Source organism: Sminthopsis crassicaudata, chromosome 5, assembly GCF_048593235.1.
Source record: "Sminthopsis crassicaudata isolate SCR6 chromosome 5, ASM4859323v1, whole genome shotgun sequence".
Lineage (NCBI taxonomy): Eukaryota > Metazoa > Chordata > Mammalia > Dasyuromorphia > Dasyuridae > Sminthopsis > Sminthopsis crassicaudata.
In genome coordinates this window covers 255,809,422-255,828,951 of record NC_133621.1, presented here as the reverse complement: position 1 = coordinate 255,828,951, position 19,530 = coordinate 255,809,422, and the positions used below count along the sequence as shown (strand labels likewise).

General features: G+C 32.8%; 1 protein-coding gene across 2 annotated transcripts in view; it reads right to left on the bottom strand.

The window, feature by feature from the left end:
• The window catches only part of PTPRQ (protein tyrosine phosphatase receptor type Q), a 246,041-nt gene that overhangs the window by 209,141 nt on the left and 17,370 nt on the right, over positions 1 to 19,530 (bottom strand). For both annotated transcript variants that reach the window (XM_074270859.1, XM_074270860.1), the window contains exons 6-8: positions 18,124 to 18,373; positions 15,177 to 15,305; positions 13,279 to 13,425 (exon numbers count right to left, since the gene is read on the bottom strand). In XM_074270859.1, the coding sequence (XP_074126960.1) occupies positions 13,279 to 13,425; positions 15,177 to 15,305; positions 18,124 to 18,373 (526 nt within the window). The remainder of the gene's footprint in view (positions 1 to 13,278; positions 13,426 to 15,176; positions 15,306 to 18,123; positions 18,374 to 19,530) is intronic.

Below are 19,530 nucleotides of genomic sequence, written 5' to 3'. Positions count from 1 at the left end.
AAGAGAGAGAGAGACAGAAAGACAGAGACAAAGACAAAGAGAGACATATACAGAAAGAGCAGAAACAGAGAGACATGGAGACACAGAGAGAGACAGAGAGAGAGAGAGAGAGAGAGAGAGAGAGAGAGAGAGAGAGAGAGAGAGAGAGAGAGACACAAAGAATTCTGAGGTGAAGTGTTCCTCAATGCAAATTAAACAAGGCTATGATGCAATAAGAGGTAGTTTAGCCCATCTAGAGTTTGAAGACTCAAAATGAAAGCAAAAATAGGGAAATAAAACAACAAATAATAGCTTATATAATTTATAATGCACTTTAAAGTTTCCAATGTATTTTTTTACAAATATTATTTTATTTAGCCCTCACAACAACCCTGGAACCCTGGAATACTATTATTATTCCTATTTTACAGAAGAGAAAACTGAGGTAGATATTAGCAAGTTACCTAACTAGAAAGCATCTGAGACAGGATTTGAACTCAGGTTCTCCTGACACCATGGCACAATGGAAATCTTAAGTCTTTAGAAATTTTTAAGAGGTTACTTCAGAAAGAGATTAGGGAAAAGACATAAAGATAAGCCCTCTGATATCATTAGTATAAAGAACTTCCAGGCATGAAAACAGCCTCTAATAATACAGGGCAGCAGCTTATTTTTAAATTTAAGAATCTTAAAAATTAGAAATCTTAGAAATCTGACTAAAGTGATAAGGGAATAAGCACAGCAAGACAACACACAGGCAGGATACTGGAGAGGAAGGATTTTAACTCAAGTTTTCCCAGTTAGCTCTCTCCTCTACAGCCACTGCCCTTTGGTGGTAGGAAAAATACAATAGAAAACAATTAACTATACATTGTACACAATAACAGCAAGAAAGTGCTATGATCAACTACAAAAGCCTTAGTTCTTTTCAGTAGTTTAGTGATCCAAAGCAATCCCAATAGGCTTTGGACAAAAAATGCCCATCTGCATCAAGAAAAAGAACTAAAGAGACCGAAAGTAAATCAACACATGCTATATTTACTTCTTTTTTTTTTTTATCTTTCACATTGTTTTTCCTTTTTGTTGTGATTTTTCTCTCCCAACATGATTCATAAAGCAATGCTTATTGAAAATAAACTTACTATAATAAAAAAATAAAACAATATGAACACAATAACTACATTGGCAAAGAGAAAGAGCAATGAACAGAAAAGTGTATTTAGTCCCTTTTTTATCATGGCAAAGTTCTTGCAAATAGGGCTTCATTTTATTTATTATAGTTGTATTCACAGTTTCTAACAGAGCGTATGGAATATAGTGAGCATTTAATACATAGTTGTTGATTGAAACTACATATTTCCAGAAGAAGAAAAACTAACTTGTGGCATGGAATGGTCCCAGAGGACACATGATTAAATGGATTTCATCCTAAAAGACATAAGGCAGGTGTTATTTGTTGTTTTTGCCTCATGTATTTATGATTGAAATAATCATTTGTAACCAACTGGACCAACAAAATCCCTGCCTAAAGATAGCCCTCAATATTCCACAAGTTCACATAATGAAAACTAAAAAGAATACTGCAGAGAAAACTATTCCGTGGCACATTGAAAGTGAGAAGACTTTAGGCTCAAAGAAGCTAAATCTTGATTGATGAAGCATCATCCAAAAGCTACTCTGTGCAGCTGAAAATTGGGTAAAAAATTCCCACCAGCCTAGAAAACACAAACTAGGAGAAAGAGCAAAATAGGAGATAGAGGGAAGAACACAAATGAAACAGAAAAAAAAAAAAAAGGCCAGAAGGAATGGTTACAAAAGACAGTGTCAGGAAATCAGGGTGATCCCATGTAAAAACTACGAAAAATTGGAAAGATTTTGTAAACTTCAAAGAAGCAGTCAAAGATAATCAGAGTCCAAAGGAGATAAAATGAGCTTGCTGACTATAGGCACATATGACTAGTGAAAAGAAAGAATAAGACCAAGAATTTATAATACATACTACCAACTAAGGAATATCATTTGTGAAAAAGTTTGCAATGGTCTCTGAGTCTCTTGCTGCTTTGAATGTAAGATATCAACAATCACAAGTCAAAAGAGTCGATATTCCATAAATTATGTGGGATGAAGGGTTAGCAAAAGCTAGATAAATGGAAAATGGAAAATGTTCAGGCTCTAAGGCTATTCATACTGTGTACCTTGAGGTTTATATATGATCTCATAGAATGGCGATGATTGATCATGAGTATATAATCATTATTATTACCACATACAATTGAGAACTAGAAGTGATCCTAGAGCTTACTGAAAAACAATGCCTGCATTTTACAGGTAACAAATTGAGGTCAAGAGAGGTACTAGTGATTTAAACATTTATATAACTAGTCAGTGTAGGTGGTAGGATTTACTCCCAGGTTTTCCTCCTGGGAGAGACAGATAAACAAACACAGAGACAGGAACAGAGACACATCCAGAGAGAGACATAGAGACAAAGAAAGACAGAGGTAAATAAATAAATAAGCAGATAGGAAAGAAGGAGGGAGGGAAGGAGGAAGAGAGGGAAGTAAGAAGGAAGGGAGGAAGAGAGGAAGAGAGGAAGGAAGGAAGGAAGGAAGGAAGGAAGGAAGGAAGGAAGGAAGGAAGGAAGGAAGGAAGGAAGGAAGGAAGGAAGGAAGGAAGGAAGGAAGGAAGGAAGGAAGGAAGGAAGGAAGTCCGTTCTTGTCCTTCCTTTGCTTGGATAGACAAAGCTGACCTATCAGAATTTAAGGTGAATCCAGTGGCATAATTCAAGGTTCCAGTGGGGAGAAAGTAGATATGATAGATGAGATAAAGAGTAAATGGTACAAATATAGTCTAGATCTGAGCTGGAAAAGGCTAAAGCTTTATCTACCAACTCTATTCACAATGCCTCTCTTCACAAATGGTCAGGCACCAAAATGTAGAAGGTCATCTTGTTCCTGGATAAAAGCCTGCTGAGAAAGCCTTGGCAATCGTTACCTCTCTGTCTCCTTTTACAACTCTGCCAGTTCTTTTAACTTTCACATTATCCCTTATGGAAGAAAAACTGAGGGCTCATCACTGATCCCCAGCACACTAGCAGGTTTTCATGCCTTTTAACTGTCAGCCATGTAGCCATTGTCTGAAAATTTAAGAAAATTGCAAAGACTATGGAGTCCTCTCTGGACATATGTGGATTTGGTCAGTAGATGGATTGTATGACAGCGGGATACATCTGATATATGTTGATATTTGTGAGGATTTTAACACCAGGTACAACACTAAACTCAAGGTGTATATAGAATACTATCAGATTAACAACTGCAGAGTGAATGAAAAGATTCTTCTCTTGCAAAATAATTTTATAATTTCAAATATCTTGGAGGCATTACTCTGGATCTTTGATTGGAAAAGTGAAATTATAATGAAAAATGAATTTCTACATTTGCTTTTGGACCATAATTGGATTTTGTTCACAAAGGCCATCCTAAAGCTCTGAGAAAAGTCACACCAGCTGCCTGGAACATCTGGCCTAATTAGTCTATAAATGCCCCTTGTTAAGACAAAGCCAATGTGCAATGAGCACTGCCCACAAGGCACAACTGGTAAAGGCAGATAGAGGACCTGGGAGGTATAAGAATTGCTATGCTATCACCAGTCCCAGCATTGACAGGATACTGGACAAAATGCTGCAAAGTGACCATGATTCATTTCAGGCAAATCCATAAAAAATAACTGATACAAATTGTATATAAACATCAAGGCAGAAAACGTTGCTCCTATGATGTGGCTCACTATGACTTCTGCATAAGAATGTTGATCCAATCAATCAAGAAGCAACAGACATTTGTAATACTTCTACTGTAAGGACTTATTAATCACTTACTGTATGCTAGACAGTGGGCTATGCTAGATATACAAAGACAAAAAATAATAATAATAATCCTAGCCTTCAAGGAGATTTAAGAGTGAAAACAAGCTGGTTTTCACTTACTGTACAGATGAAAGACTAGTATATAAATGCCTTATTTGTGATAACATGTTAGAAGAAGAACCCTTGATAGAAAATTGGAGTAGCAAATGTACTACAGACAAGTTAATGTATAATTAAACAGCAGGGAATCATGTAGCAAAGATGGCAAACTTTTCAAGTCATAGGTAAGAAGAAACAGATCCACACACCTAACAGAAAGCCAAAAACTCAATGAGCTGTGCCTGTGGCTTGATTGTTCAGAGACAGACTGAAAGAATGAGCAAGGACTTGATATTCAATAAACAAATGCTTTTGTCCTGTTGAGAGCTCATAGGATCATGGAATCAGAGATCACAAAAAGCCACAAACTAGCAGACAACTGAACTCAAGAATATGCTGCCTTCAACTCAATTTTGATGATGATGGCTCTAAGTAACTGAATAATTATTTTTTTTAAGTAATCCTGTTGCAAAAGGGGAAAAAAGTATAGACAAGCTACCATTAAAAGAAAATGTTCACAGGATTTTATTAAAAGAAGGATAAAAAATGCTACAATGTTAGAAAGATAAGTAGAAAAACTATAAGGGATAAAAGAAATTCTGAATGTGTATGCATATATAAAAAGGTCAGAAGAGTAGACTAAAAAAGTTAAACATGCGATGTATAAAAGAGATTAATAATTGGAAATGATTGAGAATTTGAACATACAGTTATTATGTTCTATATTTAAAATCTGTTAAACCTTTGTTGATTTTGGTAGTACAAAATGATAAACAGTAATGAATAGAGTCACATAACTATAAACAGCGCTATATGGGATAATCCTTTTGGCACAGCTTCTTCATTTAAAAATGAGGAAATTAATCTCAAAGGTCACTTCTAAATCTCAAACTCTATGATCACCTTCTGAGTGATTTGAGATAAATCTCACGGACAGTACTCAGCATACAAATGGGTGATATTTTAAACATGTGTTGCAAGTTGTTTATTCACAGTCTGGAATATATCTTCCCCCCCAAAAAAAATTCCACAGTTCTTTTTATAGATGATAGGAATAATGACAGGTCAGCCAATAAAAGGTGCTTAGGGATTAAATGGGTAGATAGGACCAAATTATAGACTTCCATGACCATATTGTCTATTCTTATATCATAAGGAAGAAACATGATGATTCCAGAACTAGTTCTCCTGAACCCAACTGTGATTTTTAAGTCACCAGTCCTTCTTCTTGCCTTTGAAAATTAAATGAATGTTATCCCATAATCCCTAAAATCCTTCTGGATCCATGCCATAATCTTTTGTCTAAAAATCATGTAAAGGTCAGTCATTACCTAGGTTTTTGAGATGGGAAACAAGAGCAGTTACCTTTAATCTGCAATGGAGACATGTCCCCATTCTAAAATATCCCTATCAATTGGACTTATTTGACAAGCAAAATTTGGCTGAAAAGTTCTATAGGCAGTTCCCAATTTAGAACAATTTAAAATTGAAAGCTAGATTTAAAGCTTCCCATCCATTATTGTGATTCAGCCCAGTGAGTTACTGCTACACTTTTAGTCAAGATTTCAGCATCATATAAGAAAGAATTTCCCAATAATCAGAGACAATTCTAAAATATAAACAACATTAATAGGTTATACAGTTTTCATTTATAGGTCATCATAACTTCTATTTGTCTCAGTTTTCTAAATTGTAAAATGGTGATGATAACTGTACATACCTTGAAGGGTTAGTGTAAGGAGTAGCTGAAATAATCATTTTAATGTTGTTGCTGCTGCTGTTGTTAAGGCCATATGATTATTTATCAGAAAGCTGGGTTGTTGAAGGACCAGAAGACTGATTCTGAGTACTAGTCCCAGCATTTACTATTCATGCAACCTCTCTCAGACTCAGTTTCTTCATCTATGAAATAAGAATGATTGTTCTTGTACAACCTTTACCCATCTAGATTGTTTTCAGGAAAATGTTTTGAAAACTCTTAAGTATCATATCTCAGACACTTAACACTTCCCAGCTGTGTGACCCTGGGCAAGTCACTTAACCCCAATTGTCCAGAAAAAAGAAAGAAAGAAAGAAAGAAAGAAAGAAAGAAAGAAAGAAAGAAAGAAAGAAAGAAAGAAAGAAAGAAAGAAAGAAAGAAAGAAAGAAAGAAAGAAAGAAAGAAAGAAAGAAAGAAAGAAAGAAAGAAAGAAAGAAAGAAAGAAAGAGAAGAAAGGAAGGAAGGAAGGAAAGAAAGAAAGAAAGAAAGAAAGAAAGAAAGAAAGAAAGAAAGAAAGAAAGAAAGAAAGAGAAAGAAAGAGAGAGAGAGAGAGAAAGAAAGAAAGAAAGAAAGAAAGAAAGAAAGAAAGAAAGAAAGAAAGAAAGAAAGAAAGAAAGAAAGAAAAGAAAGAAAGAAAGAAAGAAAGAAAAAGAAAGAAAGAAAGAAAGAAAGAGAGAGAGAGAAAGAGAGAGGGGGGAGGAGGAAGGAAGGAAGGAAGGAAGGAAGGAAGGAAGGAAGGAAGGAAGGAAGGAAGGAAGGAAGGAAGGAAGGAAGGAAGGAAGGAAGGAAGGAAGGAAGGAAGGAAGAAAGGAAGGAAGGAAGGACGAAAGAAAGGAAGAAAGAAGGAAGAAAGGAAGAAAAGAAAATGTTTGGAGCATAATACACACAAAACATATATTCTACCTTCCATTTGAAAACATACTTAAGGCTTTTAATGTAAAACAAAAGGTTTGGATTTTTTTTCCATTTTCAAATTCATTTAACATCTTTTTTATCTGTAAGACTAAGTTAAATTTGATAGTACTCTGTAAATGTTTTTCTATTTTTTTCTAAATTGGTAAACTAATTCATATCTTTGTCAAGAAAATCCCAAATAGGGATATGAAAAGTTGGATATGATTGAAACTATTAAACAATTATATCAATTTTGCACCTGAAGGCATTTACACAGTATCAACTCTCTTTATCCAACCATTCGGTTCAAAAATATTAAGCTTCTATTGGATAACTTGATTAACAGTAATAGTGATTCTCTTAGAGGCGGAAGATTTGAATTCAAATTTCATTTCTCACTCTACATATGAAACCCTGAACAAATCACTTCACTTACACAGTCAGGCATGTTAGTACTGACCTGTAGTAATCCCTGCTGCTAAGAACTTTGAGATTGACAGATCACTTGAACTTGGGAGTTCAGGGAAAATATCTGAAATCTATTGAGCTCCTGGAAGTGAAGAGCTACAGAACCTCCCAGGAAGGACAAAACAGACATGGTCAGAAAAAGGGAGCAAACTGAAATGTTATATTTTCCTAACGTATTATTATACTCTCTCCAAGGAGAAGAAATAGTATCAGAAAGACAAAAGGACTTGCCTACTGTCACATAGTTCATAACAGAGCCAAGTCTCAGTTCTGGTCTTAGAATGCCAATTCAATATTCTCCCCCCAACATGCTGCCCCTTTATTTCATTGTATTATGAAATAGGCACTTTTAGAAAATGTCACCATTTTGTGTGTTGCTGTTGCAGAATACCAAGTGCCCTAGCACTTTTGCAAAAGTCTATGCATGGAAGACTAAAGACAGAAATGGGACTTGTGATTTCAAAGGTATAAAGTAGTCCCAGATAGAGAAACTCCTTCCACCAATACAAATTGGCCTTTCCTCTGCAACTTCTAGTCTTAGAGAGTTGCCTAGGTACTAACATTAAGCAACCTACACAGTTTCACATAGCCAGTATGTTTCAGAAACAGATTTGAACTCAGATCTTACATCTCTTCAAATCAGCTTTCTATCCACTATGCCAAGTGGAAGAGATAAGTAAAAGTCTGTTCTATTTTCTCTCTATTCAAGAAGTTTTAGTCCTCAGAGCATCAAAAGAGAGGCCAAAGAGAGCATTAATCATGAAAGTTTAATGTAGCCTTATCATAGTGGTTTAAAAAAAATGGGAAATTATTTCCCCTTTTAATCAATCAGAATTTATTGTGTCATCTCTATCCAAGGTCTCTATAAGGGAACAAATATTTACAATCAAAACTACTTATGTAAAAAATCATTTAAACTGATATTTAGCTTAAATGGCTTCTATAAGCCACAGTCCAGTGCTCCTGCCTCAACCAGCATTACCATCTGAAATGCTTACTGTAACAGTAGATGGCAAGGGTTCTCAAATTTTAGCAAGGACCTCTTTTGCAATTCTCAGTAAGCTCTGTGAATTACTTCCCTGAATAATGTTTTAAATGAATAAAATACAGAGGATCACAAAAGAAACCAATTATGTTGATGTAAAGATTTAAACTTTCCCCCTACCAGTTCAGAAACCCCTTGAAATCCATCCACAGACCTCTTGGGGATCTATAGGCCCCAGAGTAAGAACCCCTAGTATACAAAATAAAGTGTTCCATAAATTCCTAGAAATTCATCCCTTAGGTTTTTCAGGGGGAAAAAAGTTATAAACAAATAATAATTTTCTATGGTGGAAGAAAAAGCTAAGTGGATAAGGGAAATGGAGCAAACAGCATGTATTTCATCTTTAGTAAGATACTTGATCTGGTTACAGAACACATTCTTATAGGGAAACCAGAGAAGTATGGATTAGATCAAGCTACTTTAATATTGATACAAAATTAACTAAAGAAAATCAAACACACAGGATAATTATTCATGGCTCAGTATCAAATTTGAAGGTGGTATAATAGGGAATCTCCAAACATTATTTTTATATCATATATTTTCAGATTGATAATATCGTTATGCTTCCTCAATAATAATAAAGGAAACTATAGCTGCAACAAAAATACACAAATAGAAAGAGTCCTAAGGAAATTGATTTATAGAAGTAAATAAAATAAATGAGAGAAAAGAAAATGATGACAAACTCTATTTAAAGAAAGACTAGCCCCTTTAATTTATCTTGCATTATCCAGACAAATCTAACTTCTACTAGTGATGGATTTTGGAAGGGGAAAGGGTGCTAGGAATAAATTCTGAAAACAAAGAAGCTGACGGCCTGGTGTTCATTGTGTTATGCTGGGATTCATTACTATTACATAAAGACATAGGCCAGAAATCACCAGGGACAGAAATTATCCTTCGTGTTACAGTCATGCAGAAACAAACACGAATTTGAAAAGCTCTGGTTTTGTTGCTCCCTAACAGACTAGCATCAGACACAAATAATTCATGTCTCAGTTTTTGTACCCTATTAAAAAAGTGTAGGGAGATTTGGTGATATTGTTAAACCATCAAAGTAGACCAGAATTTTATGGCTGTCTAGAAGTTATCATTGCAAGAACAGTGACTAGGTACTATTTCTTGTTTGCTTGCTTGATTTTCTTGCTTTTTTTCTTCCTTCCTTCTTTCCTCCCACTTCTCATTCTTTCTTTTTTCTTCCCTTAATTCTCTCCCTTCATTCCTCTCTTATTCCTTTCCATTCTTCTTTCCTTTCTTTCTCTCACTTTCTCCTTTCTTTGTTTCTTGCTTCCTCCTACCTTTCTTCCCTTCTTTCTTTCTTTATCTCGTTGTCTCTCAGAAAGTTCTAACACACAAAGTTCTAACAGGATCTTTTTTTTTTTTTTTTCTGACTTGGGACAATTTACCACAACTTAGGAATATAGTGGTCTAGAGCTTCCAAGAGCTCACCATATTGGTGTCAGGCTTAGCACAAACACCCAAAGGGCTTTAGCTCTCTAAAATAGCTCAGAACTCCTAACTCAAGTGGTTCACCATTAAGCTTTTTCCTTAACAAAACTACTAAACCATGATATCTCACACTCCTTAAAATAGCAGAGTTGCATAGTTTAGACTATTGATAAGAATATAGAATTATAGAATATTTTAAAATGACTAAAATTTATTACATTTGAGATGGTTGAAAATCAAGTAGAACTGCAAAGTGTAAAGTTGGAGGGCAGTCTGGCCTGTCTTAAGAATAAACTCTAATTAGTTTATCAATTTTCATATATAAACATATTTAAAACAGTACAAATGGTTGATTCTATAGTTTGAATATTACCTTAAACCACCTTCAATAGATTTGTTCATTATGAAAAGTTACATATAATAAAAATATTGTGAAGCAAAAATGTACATAGGAGAGGGTTGAGTAAAATGTTCCTAAAATTCAACTTAGTTTTTTCTTTATTAAAAGAAAATGGTTGTGGAGGATGGGAGGAAGAAACAAAATATAGATCATAGGTTTGTTTGATTCTAAATTTAGAGCTGGAAGGGATTTCAGAAGAGATCAATTCTAATCACTCATTTTACAGATAAACTGGGGCCCAGAAAGGTTTCATAACTTGGGCCACAGTCACTCAATTAGTATCACTTAGGCGTGGCACAAGTATCTGGGGAGATACAATGCTGGACCTAGAGTTGGAAAGATAAGTTCAAATCCAACTTTGGACATTAGTATCAGTGTGATCTTGGATCATTTCCATCTCCAGTTCACTTTTCAGAAGAGGAAATTGAGACAAACAGGGTTAAATGACTTGCCCAAAGTCATACCATTAGTAAGTGTCAGATTTGAACTAAAGTCTTCTTGACTCCAGACTGTCATGCTATTTGATTCCAAATCTAACACTTGCTGACCTCTATGTCATTGCAACTCTTCTCTATGTTCAGCATCTGTTCTAGTCAAATCCAGTCTGGTATAGTTAAAATATGACAATCTGATTCTCCTTTTTAAAAGAGTCATTAAATTGTGACAATATATTCAAGTCTTCAAGGCATGATAGTCTCTCCTTTGTGTGAGCCACCATAATAAAGCTATTATTATTTCTTTTTTTTAATCCATACTTTAGAAAGTGTTCAATGGCTAATTATCTCAGTTAAAGTTATGTTAATACAACTTAGGTCATGAGTTCATTTCTTGAATGTGAAAGTGATCTTTACTCCTTATTGGTCATATATTGCTCTGTTCAGCCATCTCATTCATATTACAAATAAATAAATGTATGAAGGGAAAAAGAAGACACTAAATTTGCAGATATTAGAGGAAACAAATGGAAAAATGAACCCATCTCCCACGTTCGATACCCTTTAAGGTCACAGCAACTGTTTCAAACAAGAGAAAATTACAAAAAATTTTGGTTCACATTTCTATGAAATTTTAAGATTTATGTAGTTGTTTATATGTTTCACTAAACTTAGCTCCGAGAGTAGGGACAAATTTTTTTGTGTTTCTTTGTGTACATAGTGCTTAGTGTTTTGTCTGGCACATAGTAGGTGCTTTATAAATGCTAGTTGATTCACTAAAAATGCTCACTGATTAACTTTAAAGAATAGATCTCTTCTTTCCTAAATTTATTAATGTACGTTAAAATTCTCTTATTGAAAGGGGGAAAAGACTTAAAATTTTTAAAGTTCTTATAAAGCAAATTATATATGCATACATGTATACATGTAAGTATGTAAATAAAATGGATAGATGGATCTACATATGGATAGAACTTAGATAGATAGATAGATAGATAGATAGATAGATAGATAGATAGATAGATAGATAGATAGATAGATAGATTCATTTCTTCATTGAGAAAAATGGTCACTACTTTCAAATATTTGCTGCCACCTAATGGTCAAATATTTAAAATTTTCATCTAGTTGAATTTCTATCTAATATGTCAATTTCCTTCTGTCTACCCACTAAATGAAAATAATTCTTTCTTATTTTCATATATGTTAGTAATTATGTAGTTTAAAACTTCTGGAATCAAGTAATTTGCACAATGTAAAACTACTTAAGTATTAAAAATCCTAGAGAGAAACAAAGGCTTTTCAATTGGGATTAAATCCTGAAGAACCCTTAAAAATTACTCCATCTAACGTTTTCAACAAGCAGATTCTCAAACAAATAAATGACTTTTCTAAAGTCACACACTTGTTCAAGATCACAGAAGTCATAAATAGCAAAGTCAGGATTAAATCCAGGTCTTTGAATATGGATCTTGACCCTACAACTAAGTTGTAGTTCAAACAGAAGCCTTAGATACTTACTAGCTGTATGACCCTGGACAAATCACTTTATTCAGTTTGGTTCAATTTATTCATCTGTAAAATGAACTGGAGAAAAATTTGGCAAACCTTTCTAGTGTACTGACCTCAAAGAGAAGGATGGAACTTAAATGACTGAACAACAAGTAATAGAAGTGGGATTCACAGGAGCATTACCCAAGAAAAATAGAACTTCAGTTAAACATTTTAGTATATATAGTATATAGTTTAGGTATATTTAGTATGTAAGTATGTCAATAAATCCCAGGAGTGAATAAAAAAGCAATATGATTTATCTCAATTATCTATTGTGATATTTGTTTATAAATGTACCACATATATGTTGTCATCAACTATTTTTAAACAGCTATTTCATATGCAATATACAAGACAATATTTTTCCCTTTTAGAAGAAATATTAACTTTTATTATTTATTATTAATTACTATTAACAATAATTTTTGTTTTTGTAACAGAAAAATGCACATAAAATCTATAGTCATGCTATAAATTAATTCCTTAAACATTCTATTATCCTTCACTGTTCAAAAATTATTGTGGCTGTGTGTGTGTTTTATGTGTTGGTCTGGATTTGTCATGAATCATATCATGAATAGGGATGCCTTCATGAGGAAGAAACTCTGTCCACTTATGCAGGCCTAAACATTCTCTGCAACTAATAATACTGTAAAGTCGCCTGGGGGCATTGGAGCCACTAAACAGTTTGCTATACTATAATTGTATTATATTTAGAGATTTGCCATAAATAGTTAATTTGCAAATATTTTAGCAACTGAATAATGAGGTAATAAAAGTTCATTTCTTTAATGCTTTAAGATTTTCTAAGTACTTTTACTATCTCAGTTAGACAAAGCAAATATTATTGCCTTTCACTGATGAAATGGAGGCTCTAAAAAACTATTTTGCCAATGATCAGTGATATTATTAAGACGTAAGGGGAGGACTTGAAAACCAGGTGTCCTGATTTCAGATCCATATGTTTCATACATTATACCATACTAATTCTATTAAATTGATAAATGAGATATAGTTTACAACAAAGTGTCAACAATTACTATCCTAGCTGCAAAATTCTCATGTACAGCCTGAACCACATAAAAATGTAATTAGAAATATTTTAAATGAATACAACTATAACAAAAAAATAGATGTCAATTGTGGTTTTCTAAATCAATATAATGCCTATAGGGATGCATTTTTATTTTACTGGACATCATTACTACACTCAGTGCTCCAATATATAATGTCTAAATATGCATTCTTTCTTTTGCTCACCACCCTAAAATCTTTATATATTTCTTTTTTTTAATCTCATTTTTCATATTTTACCATTGTTCTTACCATCTGGAGGTGTGAAAATGGAAAGATTTGACTTGGGTCCAATTCCTGCACTGGTCTCAGCACTAATATATGCATAATATGTTGTAAATGGTGTCAGATTAGTAAATGTGAACTTAAGGTCTTTTGTGCTATTATCCAAAATATGACCTAAAAAAAAAGAGAGAGAGAGAGAGAAGATACATATTACAAGTTTATCTAAATCACTCACAAGCTTATCTAAGTCATTCCTGGTCATTGTGATGCTGAATGCTAGATTCAATTTGAATGATAAAAATGCTAATTCATCCTCTATTAATCAAATACATATATCTGGGTTTTGCAATCTACTAAAGCATAAAAATAATTATAGCTAATTACTTTTTAAATATTATGTTATCAATTTAAAACAATGTAATGTGGTCAATAATCTTCCCTGATTTACAATTTTAATAGTTTTGTATTATGTCAAAGCTTCTGAGGATTATTAAATTATAAATTATATTAAAAGTCTCAAATTATATTGTGGCTATGTGATACTTTTAAAAGCAAAAATTCCAATGTTTACAAATACTGGACAGGAGGTCTAGTTTTCTTGTTTTGCTTTTATGGTTATTTTTTAATGAAAAACAACCAGCCAAAGGAGAGAAAAAACATAATGGTTTAAATGTCTTTTCTTTCTATATAAGTTGTCTCTTTTATTAGAAATAACCACTTGAGCGATGAAAAGTTCTTAAATGTATAATTATCTCCTTTCTATAAGATATAAATCAAATATTTTGAAAAGTGTATTGTATGAAAATTCATGCCAGATTTTAATTGGCTGTCAATAAATTTGGATTAACCTATTTGAAAGAAATCCTCTGAAACTAGGAGTAGATATAAAAACAAGATCAGAAGACTAATAGCATAAGGATTTGTTTTGCTTGAGAACACATATTTATAATGAATTTTGGGTTTTGTTGCTTTTTTTAATCAGTAAAGATACAAGGGACAGAACTTAGAGCTGAAAAATAAAATAAAACAGAATTTTAAAAATATAATGAGGATAAGAGTTGTCTTCTCCTGCTGCTACTTCTCACTATGCTGAAATTGTTAGATGTAAAGTTGAATGCCTTAATCTTTTGCCTTATGCAATCGAAAAATACAGTATTTTCTTTCATTTATTATATTTGTTATTAAGCCTTGCATTAATAATTTATTATTTTTAATATTTATTATATTTGTTATTAATTTATTATATTTGTTATTAAGCCTTCTTTGTAGTTTCTTTCTGGCTGCTTGTAATATATTTTTTCCCTTTACTTTGAAACATTTTGATGTGACATTTCTGGATATATAGTAGTTCTTTTAGGAGTCTTTCTTGACTCCATATTCAATGATCCATCTACTGCACCATCTAGTTGCCTCCATAAATAATAGCATACACACACAAAAAAAAGTATACAAACATCTAAGAAGCCAGATAGACTCAGGCAATTCCCAAACCCTCGAAACTTTCTAATAATCCAAACTCCATATATTATTAAACCCCAATGGTTGTATCTTTTTATTGTTTAATTTATTAAAGTTCAAAAGCAAAACCACAAAATATGGGCAGATCCCTAAGATTAAATGAATTTCATTGTTTCATGGTAAATGAGCAATCTGATGAAATGATTGCAGGAAACCTGAGTCTCTCCATTGTTCCCAATCAAGAACAAATGTTCTCAGAGCTATTCTGCTTCGTTGCTTGATGAATTAAACAGCTTACATTTTGCACAGCAAAGTTATACTCTCTTTTCAATGAAACGTTTTAAAAGTCTCAAATATCCTTACTACATTTCACTTCCATGCTCAGAATTGTAAATCACAGAAACCTAGTTGCCTTATGTCATGATCTTTCCCCCCAAAAGGTGATCATAAAAGTGTTTCAGGCTTACCAGCTGGGCCATACAGTTCAACTCTATAACTAAATTTTCCTGTTACTATACTTGGTGGATCCCAGGAAATGGAAAAAGAATTTTCTGTGATGTTTCCTGTTGCCAAATTCCGAGGTGCATCCTCAGGTACTGCAGAAAAAAAATTCATGGATTCATATTAAAGAATTTTAATTAACTTTACATAATAGAGATAGAAATTGGACATGATATTATATTAGTTTGAGAAATTTCCAGATGAGGAAACTTTTTTTCTTTTCTTTTTAATCACTATGGAGCTCACTGCCAATATTTGTCTAAGAGTGTTGCTCTAGAGAGCTGATAAGTGAAGTGACTTACCAATATGGGTTGGAAGTGGTACTTCACAGTTTCAAGGCCAGCTCTCTACACTTTACATCATAGTGATTGTGAGCAGCAAATTTACATAATAGAATATTAAAAAGATGGCAGGAGAGACATCAAATTAGCAGAACATGTGTATTTTTAATTTGAAAAATAAAATTATGGGGAATGGCTGACCAATTATGGTATATGAAGGTAATGGAATATTATTGTTCTATAAAAATGATGAACAAGCTGATTTTAGAAAGCCTGGAAAGATTTACACAAACTGATGCTGAGCAAAACAAGCAGAACCAGGAATACATTATATACAATAACAGCAAGAATGTAAGATGATCAACTATGAAAGGCTTGGTTCTTCTCAATGGTTCAGGTATCCCAATAGACTTTGGACAGAAAATGCCATCAGCATCCAGAAAAAGAACTAAGGAAACCGAATATAAATCAAAACATTCTATATTTACTTCTTTTTTCCTGGGTTTCTATCTCTCCCAATTTTTTTTTTTTAATTTTGCTATATTTTTTTCCTCATAAAGCAATGTGTGTTTAAAAAAATAAGAAAAAACAAAGAAAAACAAAAAAGAAAGATAAAATTGATCACAATATAGACTTAAACAGCCTATTTATGTTATATAGACATAAATGTATATTAACTTATCATTCTCACCTAGTTACATTCCTTTGGAGATTTCCATCATGCCCAGGATCTTCATCCTACACCATCACTTCAGCCCTGAATTTCACATTTCCTCAATACTTTCTATTTGTGGGTTCCCTTTCTCCCTCTATTTACGGGCTGGAGAGTGGAAAGCTCCTTGAAGGGTCTCTATTTAGGAAGAGTTCCCATACAAGCCATCTTTTCATTTCTTACTTAACTGAAATCTTTTAGACTTCTCCAACATGCCCTATCTTCAAGTACCTCTCTCACTTTTCAGCTTCCTCTGCTGTATTGTCTTTCCCCATTAAGCTAAAAGCTTTTTGAGGGCAGGACCTATCGTTGCTTTTCTTTATATCCCCAGCCTTTAATACATAATAGGCATTAATTAATATTTGTGATGATTACTGGCTTTTCTTTGGTGTGGCATGTATCTTTACAGGATATGTTCTATTTACCTGTGCATTAGTTTATAATTCAATTTTACTAAGATTTTAATTTCTGAATCAAATTTTAGATACTTTTAAATCAGATGCCACTTATGGTTTCTTGAAATAGGTGTGAAAAGCAGACAATAACTTGTATAGAAGTTTAAAACTGATTATGCTATCCTTTTTATTGGTATAATACATCTGTATTAGATATGTGGATGGAGCTCCTGGTTACCACTGACAATTTTGCTCTTATTACACATTCATATTTGGCACTGAGCACAAGACTGTAGTCTACTCAAAATAAATGCATAAAATGCATTGAATAAATAATAAATGTTTTTAAAATCCATAAACAAAAACACATAAGATTACAAAAAAATAACCAATTGTACTGAAAGCCACTTATCAAAATGTGTATTGGAAAAAGTTCACTTAACCTAGAATAAGACTTCCTGATTTGGACAATAAAACAAAGAAAAGGCAAAACCTACCAATGGTAAGTTTTAGGATTATAAGAATTAGATCAAAGAAAATGGTTCTCAATGTTTTTCTCCTTTTCTTTTTTTCTTTACATCCTCGATACTTCCTATATCCTCACTAATAGTAGAAAAGATTATTAGAACTTTGAATCTTCATTATCAGGTGTTATTAAGGATCTTTTGCTTTGTTTTAAAGAGAAAACTCAAAAACAAAGAGGATTACTAAAGAAAATCCAATTGAAAGTAGTAAAGAGATCATTTTCATTTACTTGACAGTACTATTGTTCTTTTATTTTGTTTTAAAGAGAAACCTCAAAAACAAAGAGGATTAATAAAAGAAATCCAATTGAAAGTAGTAAAAGATCATTTTCACTCATTTGACAATACTGTTTGTCCTTCATTCATGAAGAGGACCTGACATCTGGGATGTGATGCCATGACATGCAAGTGAATTGGATTTAAGTGAGGGAGGACTGTGCTAGGTCACCTGCCTCACTTTTCCCTTCAGGGCCATCTGGAGCCAGTGGCAAGATTTATATCACAATTACTAGAGATGGCCCTGTAAAGATGGGAGACCATGGCTTTTTTAAGCTTAGGTCTTCAACAGATCTCATTTTGACTGAGGCTGCACCAATTCAGTAATTAAGACTAAATAGCAATTGAAAGAATCACCTCTTTAGCTAGTCAAAAAAAAAAAAAAAAAAAAACCCTAAATAAATAAATGAATGAATCTGGAAAGGGAAGGATTCTCAGGATTTCTGGCCAAAGCATAAATGAATGCTATTTACATTCAATCTGAATCAAGACCCAAACAATGACCTAGAACTTATTGGTGGTCAATTAGAATGAGATTGTTTTTTGTTTAAGATCTGGTTCTTAAGAAAAAAATTTAGTCATAAATATATACATATGTATATATGTATGTGTATATGTGTATATGTATGTGTTTGTGTGTATAATCTTTTTCTTATAATTTAAGTCTTTCTTCTATCTTTTTTTTCCTCCTCATCCACCCCTCATTCCCATTAAAGTATACTTACCTGATTCTGGAGTTCTGACGATGGTGCTATCAATGTAGCCTGCTTCGGTAGTAACTGCAGAGACTTCAAACAGATATGTGGTGTATGGCCTCAACTGGGTTACTACAAAACTGATAGGCTCATTCCACACCGAACTTCTTCGACTCATTGCCAGGGCACTAGGTATATATGTGATCCTAGGAGGTGATGTGGCTCTACCAGATGTTGGTGAAGGTCTGGTTGTACTCCATAAAAAAGATTCACTATTTTCCTATTGAACAAAATGATTCAATTTGATATTTACTAAGAGTCAATTATTCTACTAGCAATTCTTAAGCCCTTAGCATGGACCACAGGCACTATTCTAAGGGATGGAGTGTAAACTATGGAAAATGTAGTGTAGCGAAAGACTACATGACTTGGGATCTGGAGATATAATAGCTAACATTTTTATATTGAATTAAGACTTGCAAAGCTACACTACTTAACAAAATTATGTCATTTAAATACATATATATATATGTATATATATGTAAAATGTTCATATATATAATCTCCTTATATATAATATTTATATATTTATATTTATATAAATAATATATAATATATAATCTCCTTTAAAAACAGTCACATGGTATTGTAAGTGGACTGAGGACTGGAGTCACGAAGACCTATTATTATGCTCATTTTATACATGAGGAAACTGAATTTGAGAGAAATTTAAAAACTTGTATAGGATTACACATCTATTAAATGTCTGAAACAGACCAAACTTTTTGATTATATAGCTCAGTCACTAATATATACATAGAAAGATATACATATATATATATGATTAATGATGTGCATGTATATATATATATATATATTTAAATTTAAGCAAGTACTGATATGTATTTTGACTTACTATATACATGATTATATTTATATGGTAAGAAATAAGTCAAAATACATATCAGTACTTGCTTAAATTTAAATATATATATATATAAATATAATGCTACTATATACATGATTATATTTATTCTAAAATTGATGTAAAAATAAATTAGAAAATAATTAAAATAAAATAATTCTTTTATATTAAAGTCAGCTGAGAGTCATTGGAATTTATTGAGTAAGGAGTGAGTGACATGATCAGAACAATGCTTTTGGAAAACTATTTGTACAACTCTATGGAATACTGATTGGAGAGGGGAGAGATGTGAGGTTAGGAGATTGCATAGGAGTTACTTTGATAGTCCAGGTGAAAAAGAGCTTGGCTAATACTAAGCAAAAAGAAGAGAACAAATGTTAGACATATGAAAACATAAAGGACAAGATTTAGTAAATGACTAGATATCAGGGACGAGGAAAAGTGAGAAATCAAAGATGAAGTGGAGATTGTGACAACATGTGTGGCTGAAAGGTTGGCTGTAATTAGGGAAG